The 25,759-nt window shown below is 35.6% G+C and overlaps 1 protein-coding gene across 2 annotated transcripts in view; it reads left to right on the top strand.

Moving 5' to 3' along the window:
• The window catches only part of LOC148939842 (WD repeat domain phosphoinositide-interacting protein 3), a 48,626-nt gene that overhangs the window by 13,778 nt on the left and 9,089 nt on the right, over positions 1-25,759 (top strand). For both annotated transcript variants that reach the window (XM_089105851.1, XM_089105852.1), the window contains exons 3-5: positions 3,486-3,662; positions 7,280-7,462; positions 12,939-13,215. In XM_089105851.1, coding sequence (XP_088961977.1) covers positions 3,486-3,662; positions 7,280-7,462; positions 12,939-13,215 — 637 coding nt within the window. The remainder of the gene's footprint in view (positions 1-3,485; positions 3,663-7,279; positions 7,463-12,938; positions 13,216-25,759) is intronic.

Consider the following 25,759-nt stretch of genomic DNA (forward strand, 5'->3'; position numbering starts at 1 on the left):
ATGTGCTTGATGGGCTCGTAAACAAAAGGAGATATGGTCTTCAGGAGCTTATTACTTAATCCAAGACAATCAGGTGTAAAACTAATAGGGAGAGAACCGATGATTTGAAGCATCTCATTGCTATCAGTTGGGCAGTTGATCTCACAGGATCAACTTTACTGGGGAAACAAATTGTGGGTAGAAGACCCCTCGCGGTCACTGATTCAAAGAAAGTGTCAGATTCAATATTTTTACCAACATTGAGTAGGTTACAATTAAATTCCCCAAGAACTATTGCCTTTTTATGGGGTAGATTAATAAGATTAGAGAAATCATCAAACAGATTACAAAACATGAGGTCGGAAATGGAGGATGTTTATAAAACAAAGAGAGTATATAGGAATTTAGGCCGATAACTATGTTAAAAATTATTGAATAAATACATCTGAGACTTATTTGTGTAGAGAAAATAGATTCGCCCTCTGATAGCCTGGTAAAACTTACATTCGAACGGATGTAAAGTGAGATACCCCCAGAACACTTAGTCAATCTCCTGGGCATATGGATTATTTGGTAACCAGGGAGTAAAAAATCACTAGTGTCATCATTATTGGAAAGCCATGTCTCTGTTAATCCTATTACGTCAAAAGGGCAGACACCATTGAATGAAATTAAATCTTTAAACTTGAGCCACTTATCCCGGATGCTTCTGATGTTGAAACAAAGAACAGTAAGGGAATTATTATTGACTAGTTTTGGCTTCACATTCGTAGCAAAATCGAGAATATCAAAGTATCTACAATTAGTATGAGTTAAGGTACCATCGGGTCTGCTTATAGGGTTGGAGTGCTGGTTACTTTCTATATCGGAATAATTAAAAGCAATGTTATTAGAAAGGGATAAATTAGTTAAAAACGAAAAGTCACACATTAATTAGTCGTCAGGCATTCTTGTTGAGTATCTTCTTGCTTGGGTTTTGCTTTGAACATGATCCTCGCCCGAAGAGACTTTGTGAGGAGTCGTCAATTTCTGTGTTACTGTGTTGGTCGGCTTCTTCTTCTCCTTTTTTTCTTTTTTTTCTTTTTTTTGTCCTTAACAAGTTTTCTTCTAGGATCTTTATTGTTATTGATGTTTGTGTTATGTTTTTATTCGAATAATAAATTGAATTGAATTGAGTGTGTGTGAGTGGACTATACTATCGAAAGCTTTCGAAAGATCAAGAGCACAGATGAGAAGAGGAGATTTATTACTAGCAGATTGCAACAGGAGGGAAGCTAGTACACGATGGGCGCGCTGCCACCCCAACCTTTTTTGAAAGCCAAATTGGTTTTCACCAAAATTAACATTTTTTGAAGTGAAAAGGAGAAGGATATATTCAAAAATTTTGCTAAGATTACACGAAACAGTAATTGACCGATATGAACCACACTGACGCAGTTTTTTCCACGCTTCAAAACCGAGGTGACTGTGTTGTATTCTTTGTTCTTTGCTGTCATTTTTGACACCTTCTGATACTCTCTTTCGCGTGTCTGCTAACCGCACAATTCTTTGTTCTTCACTTTCATTTTGACACGTTCTGATTCCTGCTGTCGCTTGTAATTCTCGCTGCCACTTATCTTCTAACCGCATATTTCTTCGTTCTTCGTTCCTATTTTTTATTCGTCCTCATCCTTGTTGCTGTATGTCTTGTAACCGTATGTTTTCTTGTTCTTCACTTTCGTTTTTCACTCGCTGTTATTCTTGCTGCCACTTATCTTCTAGCCACAAATTTCTTTGTTCTTCACTTTTGTTTTTAACTCGTTGTAATTTTCGTTGTTGCAAGTATTCTAACTGGATATTTCTTTGTTCTTTATTTTCGTTCATCATTACTTCAGACGTTTTTTCAATACCCCTTACGATAGCTTCTTGGATTGGTCTTCATCACATTTGATGGTCTAGGTTGCTAATTTTTACCACTGAATCTACATTTTTCAGGGCGTCCTCTTGATCTTGTCTCATTTGATGGTCTCCTTTTGAGCAACTGTTAATTTATGTTTTTGTCCTCTAGGTATTATATAACCTCTTAAAACGTTTGGCCTTTTATAGGACGTCACTTGCTCTCAAAAGAGATACACAAACAAATTCGAAACTTGAACTCATGGTTCGCTTTAGCTTTATTCAACGTAAACCATGATTGAACCAACAATAGTCGTTATGTTTTTAGCTTCAACGTAAGTGGACAAATTTATCACAAAATTAGTTTAGCGGCATATCCATCACAAACCACTGAAGGTGATTTAGAACCACCTTCATATAGCCAAATGTTCCTTTTAGACCCAATAAAGCTGTTGAAGAACGTCTTCCACATCCTTTAAATTATGGGATCTCTCATAACCTATCGGATCTCTTGGGAAAAAATTTTGCGAGGCGCAAACGACTATGCCAAAGGTTACATGAAAATGCGAGAAACGAAGGATGGATGATGAAGGATCATGAAGGATGATGGATGATGAAGGAAAGTGAAGGATGGATGATAAAGGATCATATAGGATGATGAAAGAAAGTGAGGGATGGATGATGAAGGATCATGAAGGAAAGTGAAGGATGGATGATGAAGGATCATGAAGGATGATGGATGATGAAGGAAAGTGAAGGATGGGTGATGAAGTATCATATAGGATGATGAAAGAAAGTGAGGGATGGATGATGAAGGATCATGAAGGAAAGTGAAGGATGGATGATGAAGGATCATGAAGGATGATGGATGATGAAGGAAAGTGAAGGATGGATGATGAAGGATCATATAGGATGATGAAAGAAAGTGAGGGATGGATGATGAAGGAAAGTGAAGGATGGATGATGAAGGATCATGAAGGATGATGGATGATGAAGGAAAGTGCAGGATGCTGATTCAGAGGTACAACATCCTTGGTTCATAACACAGTTTGTTTACTAAAAAAAAGCATACGATTTGTCATCTCTCAAGGAAACCCACAGGCTTTGTAAAAACTCTTTATGGTGTGCTCAATACTGGCTTTTCTTTAAAATAATCACTTATATTCCCTCTGATGATTGAAAGTCACTGAGTATATGAATTATGAAAAATCTCCGGAGAACTCGCTCGCCTTTAGGTTTTAGCCACCCTTTGCATTTTCCAGACATCTGTTTAGTTACCTGTACTTTCAATATATAGTTAGATTAAGTAACCAAAGCCTCGAATAATTTTTTATTATAAATTGGAAGTGAAAAAGCAAAATACTCCATTTTTCGCCTATAAAAGAACCTGACCCCTCTTAGGCTGAGGTCCCAGGATTTTTTCATCCCTATCTTTGGGTATGACCCATGCTATGATATATTCCAAGTTTAGACACTCATAGATATGCTTATTTAGACATCAGCTGTGTAATATGTAGATCTGCTTTTAAGGAAAGAAAAACATTGTGTTAAAATAAGTTTCCTTGGTTGAGGATTTTTGGTAAGAATTGTTCCTTATATTTAATATGTTTCTTCTTTTTTTTTTTATTTAGGTTGCTTTGCTTGTGGATTAGAAAATGGATTCCGTGTTTACAATTGTGAACCATTAAAAGAAAAAGAGAGACAAGACTTCGCGGATGGAGGAATTGGCTTTATTGAGATGCTATTCAGGTGCAATTATTTGGCGCTGGTTGGTGGCGGACTTTGTCCAAAATATCCACCTAACAAGGGTATGTTCCGCTATTAGAATTTCATTTATAATAGGTTTTACATATAGTCCAAAATCGTAGAGTTTTTAAAGTCTGATCGGCTTTATTGATATGCCATTCAGGTGTAAATATGTGGCGCTGGTCAGTATTGGATTTTGTCCGAAGTATCCACCTAACAAGGGTATTGTCCACTAGTAAAACTTCAATTATCTTGGGTTTTGCCTAGAATTTAAAATCTTAGAGCTGTTACATCCAATTTGCTTGTTTGAGGTGCTATTCAGGTTCAACTATGTTGTGCTGGTTGGCGGTAGACTTTGTTCGAAGTATCCACCTAACAAGAATATAGTCCACTGATAAAACTTTGATTACGGATGGTTTTCCTAGAGTCTAAAATCGTAGAGCAGTTACATCGAATTTGCCTTTCTGAGGTGCTATTCAGTTGAAACTATGCGATGCAAATTCCTTTTTAAATTCTGCATGTATAAGAGCCTTAAAGCTATTATTCAATAATACGTCGCAACAAAATTGTCACAAAAAACGTCCCGTTTATCACATAAAGCTTCTTTTTTTAAAACATCCCAAAAACGTATTTGAGAACCGTCGCCCCTTAACCCTCATTTTTTTACACTAAAATTTCAGCTCTTTCGCCAAATAATACAAAAACAAATATTCTGGCACAAGGCCAATGGGAATGGGACAAGCAATATTTTTCATAATGGATCGAAAATGGAAAGGTTTTTGATGCACGTTTCCTTAGTACAACAAAATTTTCTGTCCAAATGTTTTGGAAGGAAATTGGAAAATAAAACACTTGGACTTACCCACCATTTTTTTTTTTTTTTTTTTTTTTTTTTTTTTTTTTGTGCACTAAAAGCACTATTTAATTCCAGAATAAACTGAGAAGGGGGGAAATACAGAACGATATCTGTTTTTGAAAGGTGTCATGTCGCTCTGTGCTATAGATCAATGCAGCCTTTTAAAATTTCATATTAAGCCACATTTATAAATACTATCAAAAATCTTAGGATATCTATAAAATATTTTATAGAAATAATTGTAAAGCAAATAATTAGTTTGTACTAAAACAGAGCTTATCAAAGCGAGAGCCAGATAGATAGATAAATGAAGTGTTTGATCGTAGGTTGTAAATAAAATGTTTTAGGTCTTAATTACTCTGATGAGTTTCCCAAATCAAAATACAATTGGTCAGGACCGTACCCAGGATTTTTCTTCGGGGGCGGGGGGAGTTTTTAAAAACGGGTCTTTCTTTTTTTGGGGGGAGGGGCTGGGGTGCGAAAAAACTTTGAAAAACTGATCAAAAATTTGATTATAGTCGTTTTGTTAAGTTTTTTTACGAGTCGGACAAACATTTCGAGGTATAGGGTCAAATCTCATAAGTTATCAAAGGAGAGAGAAAGAGAGAGACAGAGAGAGAGAGAGAGATGAAGTGTTTGATCATAGGTTGTAAGTAAACATTTTTAATATGACGTTGATATACAACGATTATAATTTAAATATATGGCATTAATGTGCAAAATAAAAATATGGCGATGGGCTTCTACCATCGTTTCAGGTGCTGGTGATTCTTTCAAATTTCTAGGGGACTTGGTAACAGTTGGGATCGTAGGAAATATTGAGTTAGAATGGCATTCCATGCCTTCTTTGAAGGATAAAAGTTGGACCGTAGCTTTTGCCAGAATTCCTCTCCTAGGAGCGTAGTAATGGTCTTTTTTTAAGGATATTCTTCAGTTCAACTGGTTCACTACAAACCTCGATGAGATGGGAAATCGATGAGATCTCGATGAGATCATACCTCGATGAGGTATGTGGCTAAACTTTGCCATTTTTGATTATAATGATGAATAGCTTGTGGATTCGATAAAAGTGGAAGTTGGGAAGTGGAAGGCTGCGATTTGGCGCTAAGTAGAGGAAATTGAGTGGGACATTGGGTAAATGAGAGGCCTTTATCTATTGGGGGTGGGACCTGTTTCCTCTGGTCCTTGTGCCGTGTGCCCCTTATTATTACAATTTCTACAGTAGGCGTCTTTCTCGGTGCTCTCTCTCTATATCTCTCTATATCTCAATCTCTATCTCTTTCCCTTTCTCTCTCTATTTTTCTCTCTCTCTCTTTCTCTCTCTTTCTCTCTCTCTCTCTCTCTATATCTCTCTCTCTCTCTCTCTATCTCTATCTCTCTCTCCTTTGATAACTTATGAGATTTGACCCTATACACTGCAAAATTTGATTATAGTCGTTTTTGTTTAGTTTTTTTACGAGTCGGACAAACAATTCGAGGTATAGGGTCAAATATCATAAGTTATCAAAGGAGAGAGACAGAGAGAGAGAGAGAGAGAGAGAGAGAGAGAGAGAGAGAGAGAGAGAGAGAGAGAGAGAGAGAGAGAGAGAGAGAGAGCGAGAGAGAGAGAGAGATGAAGTGTTTGATCATAGGTTGTAAATAAACATTTTTAATATGACGTTGATACACAACGATTATAATTAAAATATATGGCATTAATGTGTAAAATAAAAATAAAGCGTTTCTATTTTTTTTACTGGTTTTCGGAAAACCTTAAAAAGTATAAGAAGCTATTATTCAGTGGTAGCTTTATTTTGTTTTCTATTAGTTTTGTTTGTTTGATGCTGTGTTAAAAATAATGATTTTAAATAAATTAGACGGTTCCCAAAAGCTTTGGAAGACATAGGAAGTTATTTTCCAATGAAAACTGTAAAAGTGTGAGCAAAGTGAGTGAAGTTTTAGAGGTTTTGCGATTTGAGGGTGCTAGAATAGGTTTGAAAATTAATGTCAAGAAGACTAAGTCACTAAGGCTAGGAATAAGTGAAGATGAAAAGGTGACGTCGGGTAATGAAAAGATTGATCAGGGGGGCAGCTTCACTTGCCTTGGTAGTATTATTAGTAAAGATGATGGGAGCAGTGAAGATGTTAAAATTAGAATAGCCAAGGCTCAGGGTGTTTTTCCACAGTTAAAAAAGTTTGGAAGAATAGGAAGATAAATCTGCAAACCAAGATTAAAGTATTAGAAGCTACAGTGATGACAGTGGTCAAATATGGCTCTGAAGCATGGGCGCTGAGAAAAGCGGATGAAGATTTGCTAGATGTTTTCCAGAGAAATTGCTTAAGGATTGTTCTGGGTACCCGGCTGACTGACCGTATTTCAAACAATAGGCTATGCGAAAAATGTGGTTCAATACCGCTCTCTAGGGCTGTAAAGAGAGAAAGGTTGAGATGGCTAGGGCATGCTCTTCATATAAAGGATGACAAAATGCCGAAGATTGTGCTTTTTGGCTAACTGTCTAGGGCTAAACAGAAAGCATGCTGTCCTCGTCTGGGTTGGGAGGACGTCATAAAGAAAGAGGGAAATGGGAACTTCGTGGGCGGTTGTAAAAAGGGAGGCTTTGAATAGATTGGGATGGAGGAGGACCGTGCGTAGCTGTGTTGACCTTATGTGGCTTGGTGCTGTGGTGAGTTGTTAGTAGTAGTAGTAGTACTAGTATTTCCAATAATTAATTTTAATTTCCAATTTTGTTTAGATGTTATAAAGCTAAAATTATAAATATCTGCTAATTTGTTTTCTAGTTGTTATATAGGACGATTTGAAGAAGCGATCTTTGTTTTTTCCAGTTGTTATATGGGACGATTTGAAGAAGCGATCTGTGATTGAAATCGAATTTTCTGGGCCGGTTCGTACAGTACGATTACGACGAGATCGTATTGTTGTCGTGTTAGATATGTTGATCAAGGTCTATACGTTTACCCAAACGCCTCAGCAGTTACATGTTTTTGAAACTTGCTTCAATCCAAAAGGTGAGTTTTTTAACTTTAATCATTGATTTGCTGGATGTCTAATCATGATTTGGATTCGCAGACAGTGATAATAAATATGTTTGATCATCGTTTGAATTTGTCGTTATTGCTGGTTAATATTTCGTATTATTATTTTGATTTGCAGTGAGTGCTGGCTAATGTCTCTGATCATGAGTTTGGCTAATATTTTAGATCGTTGGTTAATGCTCAGATCCGTATCCAGACTTGTAGTTGGTGCTGCTTAATAATTCAGATCATGATTCTGTCTTGTAGTTGGTTCTGGTTAATATTTCAGATCTTGATTCGGACTCGCAGACAGTGATGATAAATATCTTTGATCATGATTCGAATTTGTCATTAGTGCTGGTTAATATTTCTGATCATTTGTAGTCAGTGCTGGCTAATGTCTCTAATCGTGAATCGGCCTTTCAATTGATGCTGGCTAATATTTGGTTGCTGGTAACGTTTAGATCGGGATTCAGACTTGTAATTGGTCTGGCTAATATTTCTGATCAGGATTCAGACTTGTAGTTGTTCTGGCTAATATTTCTGATCAAGATTCAGACTTCTAGTTGGTGATGGTTAATATTTCAGATCATGTTTTGGATTCGCATGATTCGGATTTTAGCGATATCTATGCGTTCATAGCGGAATGTAGATAATAAAAATGCTTCTGTTGCTATTTTTTCTTTGTTACAATCATATTCAGGTCTTATCTTTGCCAACCTTGTATTGCGTTAATGATCTTGGAAGTAACGCCTGATATAGAAATTACTAAAAACACTAAGGGATTAATTAATGCTCATCACCTGGCTTCTCATTTATAGGCCCAAAGAGGGATTGTTATGGGATTGAAGAATTTCTCTTCATCTCGCCTATTATTAATAGGCCAGAAGTGAGTTTCAAATACGCCAGAATCGGAACTGTAACGGGATTGAAAGTTCCCACGTCACCTGGGCTATTATTGATACGCCAGAAGGATTGTTAGATGGGCCAGAATAGGAACTTCTAGTGCTCTTAATGATATTGGTGTGCCATAGTGGTCAGGACTAGTGTCCTGAATATGAGACGGCAGGAATGAAAAAAGCCATACTCTAACTGAAATCTTTTTAATAACTTGATTTGCTTAACTTTGAACTTATCTAAATCTACATCCATAATATTTGACTGTTCTCAGATGGTTTTAAACTCCTATTAAGGAACGTTCCCCCCCCCTCCCTGATTATGAGGCCTAAAACCCCTACTGCTGGTTCCCTTTTTTAATTGAGTATTTGTTTTAAATTATTTTTTGTTCTCAAGCTATGCCAGACCCTACTAGCGCTTAAAAAATAGTAAAAGTCCTGATGAGTGTTCAGCGCGCATCGATGATCACTGTTTGCCAGTTACTGTTCTCCTAGTAGTTCCTAAAATATTTTCTAAATATTTTAGAAGTAGTTTCTAAAATATATGATAAGATGAGATATTTAAAAAAAAAACAATTACTGTCCAAAGCCCCAAAGGGCTGAATTCAAATTTTGGAATCAATAAATTAAGATAAGACAAACAAAACTTAAAAAAAAAACACGAAAAATAAAAAAACTGGCAATGAATTTCAAACTTAAAAATCGTGCGCCTTGAACCGTACATGTTTTTTCTTTTTTCACTATCTCTCACTAACTGGTGCTTAACTAAGCCTTTTGGAGGGAAAGCCGGATGACTTCAGGGATAGGCTTGGGACAGGGATAGTTTGATGGAATGTCTATCAATATGCTTAGGAATAGCCAATATTAATTTTTTATGATAGAATAAACCTAATAAATATAACTTGACCTCAAAAGAAAATTTATAAGTCTCATGCATAGACCCCGAAGCCACGCCGAAAATTCGGCGGCGCGCCGCCGAAAAAAAAAAACGGTGACGCGCCGCCGAGCTTGCATAAGCGCGCGGACGCCGCCGCTGATTCTATCGGTGGCGGCGTCACTAATACGCCGCTGTTTTTTTTTCTCTCTGTTTTTTTTCTTATCGATATCGGCCTCTGGGCTTCAACCGTCATCACGGCTAATCTGTTTCTTAAAGATCAATACTGTCATCTTGGGCTTGCCATGTATATCGGTTCGTAGGAAGGAGAAGAAGAATTTTTTCTTGAAACAAAAATTCTACCTTCCACTTTAAAATTCTGTTCATTTTTGGTCATCAGATGGTCATCGGATGGTTAAATTTACCATGAGTTCTCATGGTAAATTTAAGTCTGGCAGGATTGATACAAGATACTAGGTTATATTAATTGTTGAGTATATTATATAAGAGTATATTAATATACTAGAGTATATAGCAGTTGATTTATTAATTTTAAAAGTAAAGGACACCATAAAGTAGTGGCTAAAGTTCATTTAAAGCTGAAATTTAGGAAGAGTAACTATCTTCCTTGAGTTATGATGTTGCTAGACTTCAGGGTGAGAATTTGGGAGGAACTTTCCAGGTATTATCTGGAGGATAAAATTTCCAAAGATCATGAAGGTGCAGCGAGATGGCGCAGTTACAGGAACTGATTTAGAAAATAATTAAAACGTTTTTGACAATTTGGAAGTTTATTCAAATTTGTTTGAATTAATTTTATTGGAGTTTATTATACAATTTGGATTCTTTTTTTGGTGAAGAAGAGTTAAGGACAGTACTAATAGGATTAGAAAATAATAGGCCTAGGGTGCTGATAGTGTGGTAAATGAGGCCTTAAAATTTGGTGGTTGTGGAGTCAGATATAAATTATTGAAGATTATTAATATGATCTTGTTAAAAGGGGTAGTACCTAGTCTTTTGCGTCTTTTATATTTCTCATCAGTCCATCCTTATTTACTATACTGTTGTTCTGTTTGGTCTGGAACATTTTATGATCACCTGAAACTTTTGTGTGTTCTCCAGAATTCAGCTGTGCGTGCTTTTTATGGAATCGATAGACTTGCTCCAGTTAGAAATATTTATCCGCGAATCCGTATTTCACCGTTTTCAGGGCTGTGCTTATTTTATAAGCTTCAACTAATGTATGATATTATTAATAATATTGGTCGAAAGTGTCTTCGTCATATGTTTGAGACAGCTGCTAATGTCCATGGGCATTTAACGAGACAGGCTGGTATGTATAGAAGGCCGATTAGAGTGTTTGCGACTGCTCGCTTTCTCTGCTTTCTCTGCTCGTCATATTCTTCCAGTGCTGTGGTCTCAGATGCCATCTTCTATTAGGGATATTGCTGAAAGGTCTGGCTTCCGTGAGCAGTTGAGGCACCATTGCCTGCAGGTTTATGAATTCCAATATATATATATATATATTATATATATATATATATATATATATATATATATATATATATATATATATATATATATATATATATATATATATATATATATATATATATATATATATATATATATATATATATATATATATATATATATATATATATATTTTAAGCAGTTCTATATGTTTTATATGTTATTTTGTTTTGTTGTGAATTGGGACCCGAATGCACTGATGTAAGTGGATGTAAGTTTTTTTTTTGTAGTTGCAATACAAGCCCAGGTTATTGTGCTTCATGCTTTTTTGTTTATTTTTTTGTGAATAAATTATATCTACATTAAAAAAAAGTGATTTTAAGAAACTGTTATTAAACTCATTAGCTAATGCATTAGAGGCATTATGTTAGTGTTGACTCACAGTTGAAATTTTTTTTTTTGGAAAAATAGGAAGATAAGTTTGCGAACCAGAATTAGAGTAATTTAAGCTAATGATTTAATTAAGAATTAAAATAAAAAAAAATAAATAATAAAATAAATAAATTAATTAATAAATATATAATTAATAAATATATAATTAATAAATAAAATAATAAATAGATAAATTATTTTAAAAATAAAATAAAATACAAATTTAATTAAAAAAAAAATTAATTAGAAATTTAGTTAAAGCTACAAGACAATAGTGGTCAAGTACGGTTTTGAGAAATGGATGGTTCAGAAGAAGGAGGAGGATTTGTTAAATGTTTTCCAGAGGAATTGTCTATGGACATTGTTGGGCACCAGTTTGACTGGCTGTTTTTCAAACAGTAAGTTCTACGAAAAATGTGGTTCTATCCCATTTTTCAGAGCTATAAAGAGAGATAGGTTGAAATGGCTAGGACACGTTCTGCGGATGGGGGATGACAGATTGGCAAAGACCGTCTTTTTTTGACCCTCCATTTGGAGTTAAACGACAAGTAGGTTGTCCTAGAACGCGGTGGGAAGAGGTCGTAAGGAAGGGCTTAGAGCAGTGGTTCCCAACCAATTTTGGATCTTGTTCCACCTAGGCATTTCTAAGATCCTGATGCCCCCTTCATGGCATTTAAATTTTGTTATTTAAAATTTTACGTTTTTTGCCTGAAGGAAGCTGAAAAGACCATTAACTTGTTATCTTTTTATTCGAAGTCTCCTTAGTATATATTACGCTAATAAAAATATTGTCTGAATACAACATCTTTTATACAATATATGACGACATTGCAATGCTATCATGTATCTTGTATGTATAAATCCGCATAAATGCGGCGGAAGTCACATGACCAATATTTTTTTTTTTTTAAATTAAGGCTGTAAAGTATAGTCAGCCGAAGGGTACGCATCCTGCCTATGACCTACTAAAATATTGCCATGACCCACCGGTGGGGCCTATGTCCCTTGTTGGGAATCACAGGTTTAAAGGAAATTGGAAGTTCTTGGGAGAGGGTAAAGAGAAGCTTTGAGTAGAATGGGACTGAGAAGGAGCGTCCGCACTTGTGTTGATATCAGTCGACTTGGCGCTGCTTTGAGTTGTTAGTACTAGCAGTAGAAAATAAATAAGCAGTATTCATATTTTAAAGAACTATAAAAGTCAAACTCCAGTCTGCGCAAAGTAGACTTAGGTCACTTTTCAAAAATTTTGTCAGGTTAAGTGCGCTGATTGACTCTAATGCCTTCTGCGGCCGTAACTCTGCTTTCTTATAAGATAAGATAAGATTTATTGCTGAAAAATGGCTATCACAAGCCCAAATATCTGCACCCCTCTTCTGATTTTTAAATATCTGCAATAACAAGTATGCGACAGTCTTGGCTAAACAAAGTCGTCAAACCCCACATGGGGTAGGGATTTTTCTTTTCGACGCTAGTGCCTACCATGGGCGCCCATAAGAAGGGGGGCGGTGCCCGCCCCCCCTGGCTGAATGATGCTGCCTTATTTTTATATTTTTGTTGTGAGATTTCTATTATATAGCTTTAAAAGTGCCAATTAGACAAGGTTTGCTCCCCCCCTCTGACGAGTTTTGCCCCCCGCCCCTAGAATTCAGCTTATGGGCGCCCATGGTGCCTACTCCTAATTTTATAACCACCTATTCATAATTTCAGGTATATGCAATTTTAGTGCAGTGACTGTAGTGTCAGCGTTGTGCGTGGTACATACTTAATTTCCAATCTGTATGATCCATTATTTCAGGTCTATGTGTACTCAGTCCTAGCAGTACTACTTCCATTCTTGCGTTTCCTGGAAAACTTCCTGGTCGCATACAGATTGTCGATTTGGCCCATACAGATCACATGCCCTTAGAAATATCCGCTCACGAAGGTCCACTGAGCAGTATAGCTCTTAATTTGCAGGGCACAAAACTAGCCACAGCCTCTGAAAAAGGAACTTTGATACGCATTTTTGATACATCTTCCGGCAATATGCTTAATGAATTAAGGAGAGGGAGCAATCCTGCAAATATTTTCTGGTAATATTAATATCTTGTAAAATCTACTAATAACAGTTATTCTGCGATTGCCATTAATGTTAAATATAGCAAGGATGTAGTGACCGATTGTTGACAATATAGCTTGGGCTTAGTATCGATATCGATGTCGCAGTTTTAAATACCATCAACTTAGTGGAAGTGATGAAAGACTTGTAAGAAGTAATTAAAAGCTAATTAGAAGTAAAGCCAAAACAAGTAGTCTCTGTAATATCGCAGCATCAAGTATTAACAGCAATCTGGCAAATATTTTTCGAAAATTATTCCGTATATGAAGGGGTTGTTCCCTCCTCAATACCTTGCTCTTCGCGCTAAGGTTCCTAGCACTTATAAAAAAAAGTTTCCAGTTCTAATTAAATAGCCTTTGTGCGTCAGAAGTCAAACTTTAGTGTAAAGAGCCAGGTATTACGGAGCTGGGCAACCCCTGCGTACACGGAATAATTTCTGTTTGTTTTGAGTTTTAATGCTGCTCTCTACTTTCGCTGGAAAAAAAATTTATTTTCTTTTTATTTAATTTCTCATCGTTTTCCAAAAATGCCGGTATCTCCAAAAATGTTTTCCAAAAATGGCCTGTGCCGGTATCTCCATGAAAAATATCCTCCTCTTACGGGAAATTTGTTCGCGGAAAGTTCCTCCCACATAAAATACACCCCTCCCTAAAATTCCTTCCGGTATGTTCCATCCCCGCTGAAATCCCCCTCCTCCCTCCACAAAATTTCTTGCAGAAGATTCAGCCTGAAAATTCTCCTTAGCATACTTTCATTTGAAAAGGACTAAGTTCTAGTCGTTTTTCGATCTCCAGGAAATCTCCTTTTCCGTGGAAATTATTTCGTGGAAATCCAAACACGCTGATAATTCCCCCTGGATATTTCCCTCGAAATATCTCCTCATGCAAGATTGAAAAGGTAAAGAAAAATTAAGACAAGTATATGGACTTTTGCATGGGAATTCTGTCTCATCCCCCAGTGTAAAATTTTTCCTTGAAGGTTCACCCCCCGAAATTTCCCTTCAGACGTAAAATTACCCCCATGAAAATCCATCCCAAGCACAAAATCCCCCCTCTCCCTGAAAGATGTATGTATACTTCGTAATAACAAATAGTATACGTAAACAGTAGACAAATTTTATAACAATTTCGGGGGTAAAACGAGGGGGGGGGAGCTAGTTGCCCTCCAATGTTTTAGGTCACTCCAATCTGTTTGAGCACTAAAACATTGTATTCCCTTTCAACTGAACCCTCTCTCGATGTCCCAGAACCATTGGTTCGTTATGATCATCCCTTGGGGAAAAAAACACCCATCTGTGAGCTTTCTTCTGACAAAAAACACAAAGTTCCCCATTTTTGCATATAGAAGCTTCAAACCTCTATAGTACAGTTCTCTGATACGTTGAATCTTATACTGGGATTTTCATTAGGATTGTTTGACATTTAGGTGCAGGTTCCCCCTTTTTCAAAAATCAGGCGAATTTTCTCCGGCTTGAAGCCCTTAGGGTTAACACTAAGCTTAAAGAATCTTATATATTTAAGTTGATACATAAGTTTGGTATTGTTAACACATAAAACTTTGGTTTAAGAATACAAGTGGGCATGCTTTTGATTATGTATGCCTATTTTCGTGGTCCATTCCCAAAAGAAAACCCGAGCCTCCCCCCTCCCCTCCAGAAACTCTGGATCTACCCCTATATCAAAGGTGTAAATATAAAAAAATACATCCCCCCCCCACACAGGATTTTAATAAATTTGTGCCACCGTATTTATGCAAATTTATGAAAGAAGAAAACGACGCTTCTTTACTATAGAAACCACGCTTCTTTAAACCACGTTTCTTTAAAATTACGATTATCTCATTCTGGTAGCACTAAAATAAACCTGTTTGGTTTATAGGAAAATAGATAGAAAAAACAGAAACAGGACAGAAAGGTTATTATAAAAACAGAAACAGAACAGGAAAATAAAAACAGGTCATCTGTTTTTTTTGTTTTGTTTTTTTATTTATGAACAAAACAAAAACAGGTACTTTGAAAATAGAACAGAAACAGGTACTTTGAAAACAGAACAGAAACATGTGCTTTGAAAACAGAACAGAAACAGGTATTTTGAAAACGGAACAGAAACAGGTGCTTTGAAAACAGAACAGAAACAGGTACTTTGAAAACAGAACAGAAACATGTGCTTTGAAAACAGAACAGAAACAGGTACTTTGAAAACGGAACAGAAACAGGTGCTTTGAAAACAGAACAGAAACAGGTACTTTGAAAACAGAATAGAAACAGGTATTTTGAAAACAGAACAGAAACAGGTACTTTGAAAACAGAACAGAAACAGGTACTTTGAAAACAGGACAGAAACAGTTTCCATGCTTATTTGAGAAACCAGAAATATCAAGTTAGTAGTTGAGCACACGTAAAGTTCACGTAAAGTTCGTAAGTACGTAAAGTTCATAACGCTATTTCACTGAGTCGATAATTGATCTGCTTCTCATATTGTCATTTTTATTCAAGCAAATTTAATTCTTCTGCAAATTCTTTTTATTGCAAATTTTCTTGTATTCAAGACACCATGCTAAGCTTTAAAGTATTATTTTACGAGTTTTAGTGTACTTTTTATGTATATGAAACGCGCTTTTTTTTTGTTATACGTGTAATCTTTTGTAAAACAATCCGTTGTTAAATCATGATCATCTTTGGTGATGAGTTTTTAATTTTACTTTTTCTGGTTTGTGTATCTATTTTAGCTTCTGGTATGCATTTGAGGCAAACAAACAGTGGCCTAGCTAGGGGGGATCTTTTGCGGGTTTAATGGGCAACCTCTGGTGCCACAGAGAGAAGAGAAGAAGAAAACGAAAAGAGCGGAATGTCCTTCTAGGGTGTATTATGAGGTAAGGTATATTATGAGGTAATTATGAGGTAAGGTATATTATGATCGTGGAAGATTGAGCTCCTATTTGTGAGAGCATTTTGTGAGATTCGGGAGTGGAAATTGTTGGTATCAAAGTAGAATGTGCTACTGTGGAGTACTCAGGCTCTCCTATCTGAGCTTTGTTGCGAAATTTCCATTGAAGAATTTACTGCTGAGAGAGACGACAGTGGCAGCCAAAACTGACGACGGAGAATATTCCTCTGAAACCGCAGTCCCACGTACAGGGAATCGCGAACATGGAATCCCCAGTATTAATTTGTTTCCATCCCAGAGGATCATGGACGTAATCCAATTGTTTACTTTTTTTTACTTGTGTAAATAATTGTTATTCCCATCATTTCCTTGCATTAATCAAAAAAACGTTTTCCACAAAATAAGTTTTTCAAAGAAAAGTCAAGAACTCCATTAAACAAAAAATGTGCAAAAATAAAATCAAATAATCTACCAAGCGTGAAACTACCACAAATCAGCATCGATAAATAAATGAAACGATAAATAAATAAATAATTGCACTTTACTGAAAAAAATATAAATGTTTTTACTTTTATAACTTTAATAAATCAAATAATATTAAGATTTTTATTACTAATATCAGTATATATATTTTAAACTGACAATGCACTTTCATTTGTATTTTTTTTCAGTAAAGTGCAAATTATGTTGTGGCCTTGGGAAGGCATAGAGGTTTTGAGCCCAACTTATGTTAATTTCTGCTCGTTTTGAGTTTGACTCGGTTATTTATTGTAATTTCTGTTCGTTTTGAGTTTCATTTATTTATCGAATGAAACTCAGAGAGGAGAGAAAGTAACAAAAATGAAAAATAAAATCAAAAAGGGTGAAAAAAAAGGGTACTTAGTTCCTTGGATGTAAATACCTTAGAGGATAAATTTTCCAAAGGAGGACCAGGACAAAATCTAGGAAGGAAAATCCGTGTTTGTTGAAACTGTTGAAATTCCAGTTTTGAGAATTTTTCCGATAAACGAGTTTTTGCTGAATGGAATATGTGTTTGAAAGACCTATGTGAGATTTGTAAAATCTGGTGAAAATCTTGAGGGGACAAAATCTGATATAATAAGGATTTTAAATTAAGTAATTTATTACTAAGGACGTATCTTCTGGATCTATGGTCTATGGTCATTTTAAATTAATAAATTATTATTAAATTATAAATTATTAATAAATTATTTTTAAATTATGTACTGGGTAGTGGTAATTAAATACGAGGAATTTAAAATTCGGAATTTGAAATACGGTTTTCTAATGAAAACCGAAATTGTAGACAAGCTAAAACTATTGCAAGACGAAAGATCCTTGCCCAATCATCTTGGTAAATTCATTTTCATTGATTCCTGCCTGATTTTTTATTCAGTGTCTGTTCTGCCTTTGTTTAGTAAACTTCGAAAGGTTAGATTTTTTTTTTTTTTTTTTTTTTTTTTTTTTTTTTTTTTATTTTTTTTTGACCACTGAGGATGACTTGGCGGACGTTCTTTTCGAAATATTTGCTTATATTTTGTCATCTTCATGTTTCACTGGCTGATAAAATCCTCGTTTTTTCACCCTTTTTGATTTTATTTTTCATTTTGTTACTTTCTTTCCTCTCTGAGTTGCATTTGTCAGGTATAGCCAGTGTGGTCTAGGACTATATTTGCGTCAAGCTTATGGGGAGCATTGGACCAATATTGTTTTAGATTTTTAAAATTGTTTTAAGAAACATGCAAATCTTATTTGTCAGTTTAATTTCTTAGAAACCAGCAAAAGAGATCGAATTCTTCCACCTTCTTTACGTTTCAACCTACATTTAGGCACACATTCTGAAGGCCCATTTATTCAGAGAATGGGTTTCAAAACGTTAACACATATTTTAAAAGACCATAGATCCAGAAGATACGTCCTTAGTAATAAAATACTTAATTTTAAATCCTTATTATATCAGATTTTGTCCCCTCAATATTTTCACCAGATTTTACAAATCTCACATAGGTCTTTCAAACACATATTCCATTCAGCAAAGACTCGTTTATCGGAAAAATTCTCAAAACTGGAATTTCAACAGTTTTAACAAACACGGATTTTCCTTCCTAGATTTTGTCCTGGTCCTCCGTTGGAAAATCTATCCTCTGAGGTACTTACATCCAAGGAGCTAAGTATTCTTTCAAAAGGATCAAAATTTGCAATGGCTGAAACACACGTAAATACATAAGAAATTATTACGGGCGTGGAGTCTGCTATTTTTAGCTCTCATGGTGAATTCGAAAATCCAGACCTACTCAGAGGTGAAATTGTAAAGAGTATTCTTGATTATAGGCCATCTTTGTCACTTTCAACTCAATCAAAGGATGAAATTAAAATCCTCCTAAATTAAAAAAAAGACAAAAACACAGTAATTACGAAAGCGGACAAGGGAAACACAGTTGTAATTATGAATTCTGCAAATTATGAATTAAAAGTAAACACCCTTTTAATGGATAAAAATATTTACAAAGAAATAAAATTTGATCCCACGGACAAATACACACAGAAGTTGAGAAATGAACTAGGAATTTCAAAAGATACTAGACTAATTACACCTCAAATGTACAGAAAATTTTACCCCAAAGGCTGTTCAGCCCCAAAGTTTTATGGTCTGCCTAAAATCCATAAGAAAGATATTCCGTTACGTCCAATTGTGGCATGTTATAGTTCTCCAGTTACGGGTATAGGAAGTTTCTTAGCCACCATTTCTAAGCCTCTTTTAAGCACACAGAAATCCTATATTAAAAACTCCATAGATCTTGTTGAGAAGTAAAAAATCAAAGTACAACAGAAAATACCGTCTTATCTAGTTTTGATGCAGTTTCTATGTAAACTCCATGCGATTTCGATAAATTTGAGCAGGCCTTAAACAGAAAATTACAGGAAAATTCAGCCTGGTCAGATTACAAAACTTTAGAAATTGTTGCTATAATGACCCTTGTCCATCTTTGAAATAAGTTCTCCTCGTATTTTCAATTCTAAAACAAATTTTTTATTCAAATAATGGGCTTATCCATGGGCACTGTCTTGTCTCCTTATTTGGCAAATTTTTACATGGATGTCATAGAACAGTCTGATTTGAATACTTTCCACTTAAAACACTCAATCTGGTTTCGTTTTGTTGATTATATACTTTCTGTTTGGGAACATGAACAATACTCTCTAAGAGATTGTTTGGCACATTTGAACTCATTTGATTCGAATCTCCAGTTCACAATGGAACTCGAAGATTCAGGTAAGCTGCCTTTCCTAGATGTTTTGATTATAAAAACTAATCCTAGTCTTGAATTTTCTATATATAGAAAGCCGACTCATAATGATCGATATCTACATTTCTCTTCCCATCACCCTCCTTCTGTGATAAGAGGGGTAATAATCTCTTTAGTCAACAGAGTTTTAAAAATTTGTTCCCATAATCATATAAATTCTGAACTAAATTATGTCAAGGATATTCTTTTTTGCAATGGTTACCCAATCAAACTCATTGAAAATATAATAGATAGACGATTAAAAAAGATAAAAGAACAAAATAGGGAGCTTGTCCCCCTTGACTCAGTTACACCGGCAATTGAGAAAAAAACTTTCATTGTTTTACCATACATCCCGAAACTTGGCGATAAACTTGAAAAATGTTTAAGAAAACACAATCTCTCTGTTTCTTTCAAATCCGAACAAAAAGTTGAACACTTTTTCAACTCAGGAAAGGATAAAACAGACCCTGCACTAGGTAGCGGTGTCTACAGAATACCGTGTTCTTGTGGAAAATTTTACATTGGAAGGACCCATCAACAACTAGGTGAACGTTTGCATGAGCAAAAAATTTCAATAGATAAGTCCCTGATATTAAAAAATAACAATGACAACTTTGATTCGGCATTGGCTTCGCATATTTTCGTGAATCCGACCCATCTAGTTCTGTTTGACGAGGCAACCTTAATATCAACTGTAATTGGCGTACCACAAACTTTTAAAGAGGTAATTGAGATAAAAAAATACATTAACCAAAATTTAGCAATAAATAGAGATACTGGAGATATTTCATTAAGCCCAATTTACGACAGTTTAATCTTGAAGGACTCAATCAATATTTTCACCCGAAAAAACTTAAAAGAACCTATTTGCATATCTAATGAAAACCGAAATTGTAGACAAGCTAAAACTATTGCAAGACGAAAGATCCTTGCCCAATCATCTTGGTAATTTCATTTTCATTGATTCCTGCCTGGTTTTTTATTCAGTGTCTGTTCTGTCTTTGTTTAGTAAACTTCGAAAGGTTAGATTTTCGTTTTTTTTTTTTTTTGTTTTTTTTTTCTTTTTTTTTTTTGTTTAGCACTGAGGACGACTTGGCGGAGGTCCTTGTCGAAATATATGCTTAAATTTTGTCATCTTCATGGTTCGCAGGCTGACAAAATCCTCGTTTTTTCACTCTTTTTGATTTTATTTTTCATTTTTGTTACTTTCTCTCCTCTCTGAGTTTCATTTGTCATGTATAGCCAGTGTGGTCTAAGAATGTATTTATTTATCGATTTGTGGTACTTTCACGATTGGTAGATTATTTGATTTTATTTTAGCACATTTTTTGCTTAATGGAGTTCTTTACTTTTCTTTGAAAAACTTATTTTATGGAAAAAGTTTTTTTAGTTAATTTCTGTTCGTTTTATATTGACATAGTCTTTTCAGAGAAAAAGAAAATAATACTTTAAATCTTTTCGTTTTTTTAAACATTTATAGTTTGGTCTGCTATTTGTATACTGGAGAAAAATTTTCAGCAATTTTTAACAACATGCACCCTCTTAAAAATCTGGACACAAATAGAAGTGTTTAATTTAGTTTCATACCTCGTCTAGTTGACCTGAAATGGAAAACTTGATAACATTCGCAAAAAAATCTGTATACTTTCTTTGATAGCTTGGATACACTTACGCTATTTTGATTTGGTTAAATATTAAGAGCAGAAGCAGCCCCAAAAGTTTGAACATAAAACCCTCAGTCGTTCTTGGGATACTGCTGAGATGCCTTATTGGGAATTAGCATTAACACAGTGCATTTTGTTTTAATCTTATGGCAACATTTATTGTTTAAAAATAATGTCAAATGGGAGGGTGGGCGTGGGTGGGGGATTAGTTTTCCTCCAATTACTTTCGACTAGTAAAAAGGGAATCAACCCTTTCTATTTTCAATCGAATGAGGCCTTTGCAAAGTTCCTACGACAACTTCTTCGATACAAAATTCCCTGGTCTAAATAACAACAACAACAAAAAAATAATACATTATACCCACATCGATTTTTTCTATATAAATTTCTAGCCTTCCAATCGCTGTCGACTATTAAAAAGGACACTAGGACTTTCGATTTCCAATCAAATGAGCCCTTTTTGAGTTTCTACGACAACACTTACAATAAACACCTTATATGCCCCCAGGGCATAAATTACAACTCTTACCCTATGGGCTGTGAGGGTGGTTGTCATCCTCTAAGATCTAATTTCCAGAACTTTCAACTACGTTAAACAAAATGGCTATCTCAAAATTTTGATTGGATGTGTTTGGGAAAATGGTGGGCGTGAGAGGGGCGTTAGTCTTTCTCCAATCACTTCCAACTATTAAAAAGGCACTAGTCCTTTTAATTTCCAATCAAATGAGCCCTTTTGAAGTTTCTACGACAACAGTTTCAATAAAAACCTTATAGGCCCCCGGGGGATAACTCACAACCCTCGCCCTGTGGGCTTTGGGGGGGGGGGTGTCATCCTCAAAGACCTAATTTCCAGAACTTTCTACTACGCTGAACAGAATGGCTATCTGAAAACTTTGATCGGATGTGTTTGGGGGAATGGTGGGCGTGAGAGAGGGGTTAGTTCCAATTACTTTCAACTATTAAAAAGGGCACTAGCCCTCTCAATTTTCAACTGAATGAGCCCCTTTTGAAGTTTTTATCATAGTCTCTGTCATTAAAACATTATATGCCCCCAGGGCATAACTTACAACCCTTGCAGTGAAAGCTCTGAAGGGGTTATGATCCTAAAAGACCTAATTTCCAGAACTTTCGAATACGTTGAACAAAATGGATAACTCAAAATTTTGATTGGATGTGTTTGGGGAAATGGTGGGCGTGAGAGGGGGGTTAGTTGCCCTTCAATCACTTTCAACTATTTAAAGGGCAATAGCCCTTTCAATTTTCAATTGAATGAGCCCTTTTGGATGTTTTTACAACATCAATTTCAATAAAAACCTTATATGCCCCCAGGGCATAACTTAAAACCCTTCCCCTGAGGGTTGTGGGGTGATGGGTTGTCATCCTTAAAGACCTAATTTCAAAAACTTTCAACTGCGTTGAATAAAATGGCTATCTAAAAATTTTGATTGGATGTGTTTGGGGAAAAGGTGGGCGTGAGAGGCGGGTTTGTTGCCCCCAAATCACTTCCGACTATCAAAAAGGGCACTAACCCTTTGAATTTCCAATCTAATGAGCCTTTTTCAAGTTTCTACGACAACGCCTTCTATAAAAAACCTTATATGCTCCCAGGGCATAACTTAAAACCCTTACCCCGAGGGTTGTGGGGGAGTGTCCTCCTCAAAAGCATATTTTTTATCTGCAAATGAACTGCGCTGAACAAAATGGCTATCTCAAAATTTGTATTGGATGTTTTTGGGAGAATGATGGGCGTGAGGGGGGGGGGCTAGTTGCCATCCAATCACTTTCGACTATTAAAAAGGGCACTAGCCACTCTAATGTCCAATCGAATGAGCCCTTTTCGAACTTTCTACGACAACTTCTTCGATACGAAGTGCCCGGGTATGGAGAAAAAAACAAAAAAAAAACAACACATTGTGCCCACATCGTTCTTTACTTAGGCAGCGCTAGCGCGCTGCCTATGACAGTCGCTTTTAAGGTATGAGAAGAGAAGAAAAATAAGCCATTGGACTTTAAAGTCCCTACCGGCTCTGCGGATATCCATCTCATGGCCATTCATCTAGGAAGACCAATACGGGCTGGGGAAAAACCATCATGGGATTTTTCTTTCCTGTTTAACTTCCCTGTATTTCTCAAGGTACCCATTTAGAGCTGGTTTGACACTGGCTGGGCTTACAGGGTCCAGCCACTGACCATCTTTTCTAACCTAAAGCCGCCGGCACTAAGATTCGACCCTCTTTCCTCACTGACAAAGGATTTCAAGGTTAGCCTTCTAACCGATCGGCTAGAACGGTTCCTCGCCGATTTAAGATGTGGAAGTGGGGTGGTTATTTATTATACTTAGAAAGGAGGTGACACTTTTAGAGTTCACTCCACGTGACACCTATGCTAGCTGTGTCAATGGTAAGAAACATTTTTGTTCACGTCTAATATAATCAGTGACTTTTAAAGAAGGATCATATGAAATTTTCAAAAACAGATAAGAGGGGCAAAATACTTATACTAAATAGATGGGGTGTGTATTTGAGGCTAAGAAAAACTGGTCTTATACTAAATAGATGGGGTGTGTATTTGAGGCTAAGAAAAACTGGTCTTGAACACAATTATTTTACTATCAAGTAACTCAGAATAAATAAAAAGTTTAATTTTTTAGCAGTATCAATCACCCGTCATCAGGAGCAGGAAAAGTATCTCATTTTAATAGCTGCTTTCACCTTGTTAGCAAAACAACATTACCTCACATAAGCCGGATTCTTAGGCTAGCTCCACATCATTGTTGTTCCAGTTATTAATTCTTAAAATGTATTTATTACCTCTGCTGATTGATTCGACATTATTTAAATAGACTGACTCCATTTCTCAGCATATACGACATGGCGTATGCAGATATATCCTTCCATAGATAAAACCCAATATTTTCAGTATATTCTTAAGCTAAGCTTTAATGCTAGTCATAGCCAATATATCTTAGCTGAATTCTCTAAAAGATGGATGTTGATTTACAGAAATAAAGATGGTATTATGATTTCCCTGCACACTAGCCAATGAATTGCATTTATTTTTGTTTTGATTTTGAATTAAGCCAATGAATTGGCTTAATTCAAAGTCCGTTGATTTTGAATTAAAATCAAGTATTTTGCAGTAGGCATCAAGACAGGCTTATCCCAGATTTGCCTCTCAATTACTCGGACTGTCTGTCTTGTCCTTTTTCTAAAATTAGCCATGTCTTGATGCCTACTCAAAATACTTGATTTTTTAATTGAAAATCGAATATTTTGCAGTAGGCATCAAGACAGGCTTATCCCAGATTTGCCCCTCAATTACTCGGACTGTCTGTCTTTTCCTATTTCTAAAATTAGCCATGTCTTGATGCCTACTGCAAAATACTTGATTTTTTAATTGAAAATCGAGTATTTTGCAGTAGGCATCAAGACGGGCTTATCCCAGATTTGCCTCTCAATCACTCGGACTATCTGTCTTGTTCTTTTTCTACAATTAGCCATGTCTTGATGACTATCAAGACATGCCTATCAACGGCGTAGTAGTTTATTGTGATGCCCCGTAATTATAACAAAATTAGGACTTTTATGGAGGGATTAATATATTTGCTAGATGTTTTCCTGGGAAATTGCTTAAGGATTGTTCTGGGTACCCGACTGACTGACCGTATTTCAAACAATAGGCTGAACGAAAAATGATACCGCTCTCTAGGGCTCTCTATTTTGCAGTAGGCATCAAGACATGACTAATTGTAGAAAAAGACTAATTGTTTGTCATATATGACTAATTGACTAATTGTTTGTCATATATCTAATCCATTTTTTTTTTTTTGGAAATGCAACAAATGCCTCCTGTGGTTTTAGGGAATGGCAAAAAAGCTTTGAAAAGAGTAAAATCAAACCTGCAAACAGAGAAAAGTTGGGGAACTTTAGGAAATAGGGATTAGTATTGGGGAACTGGAAAAAGTAAAGGAGGAGTGTCAGATAGCCCATATATTAATATATCACGGTAAATTTCACAATGTGAGAAAACCTTAGTAATTTTGAATTTGTGTCTTGCTTCTTATTTATTTTAATAAAAAAAATTCTGGAGATTATTACCGAAAAGGTATTTGCCCGAGCTGAATTTCTGAAATTATACGTACCACAGGGGAAAAAAGAACTCGCAAAATATTGGTTCGAAGCCCCTCCTCCTCCTTCTAGAAAAAAGGAAAAATTAGTACCCGAAAGCTTCGAAAATATGGCCATATATAGGCAAATTTTATCGGGACATGAAAAAATTCAGACAAAACGTATGAAAATATTGAGATTTTTGAGGAACTCTCCTTGTGTAAGTCTAGTCTGAAAAGTTATTTGGACAACTATTTGTGGCCGCAGTTTTAAATTTGTCCCTCAGGAGGAGGGATACATTGAACCAAGTAAGAAAAAAAACCGCCAAAATTGGGCCAAATTATTTCGTGTGTGTATAGGCCCATATATAGTATATGTAGTATATATATATATAGTATAGTATATATAGTATATATAGGCCCATATATAGTATATAGGCCCATATCTTTCGCCGTCGATAAATAGGAATCAATATTCTCGAATCGATACTCGAATCAATCGTGATCGATACTGCTTAATGAATGTCATATCCTGGCCATTTTAGTCTGGGATACTAAATGGACGCTTTTAGTG

This window comes from Artemia sp. Qi Xiang Cuo, chromosome 20 (assembly GCF_049724085.1).
Source record: "Artemia sp. Qi Xiang Cuo chromosome 20, ASM4972408v1, whole genome shotgun sequence".
Lineage (NCBI taxonomy): Eukaryota > Metazoa > Arthropoda > Branchiopoda > Anostraca > Artemiidae > Artemia > Artemia sp. Qi Xiang Cuo.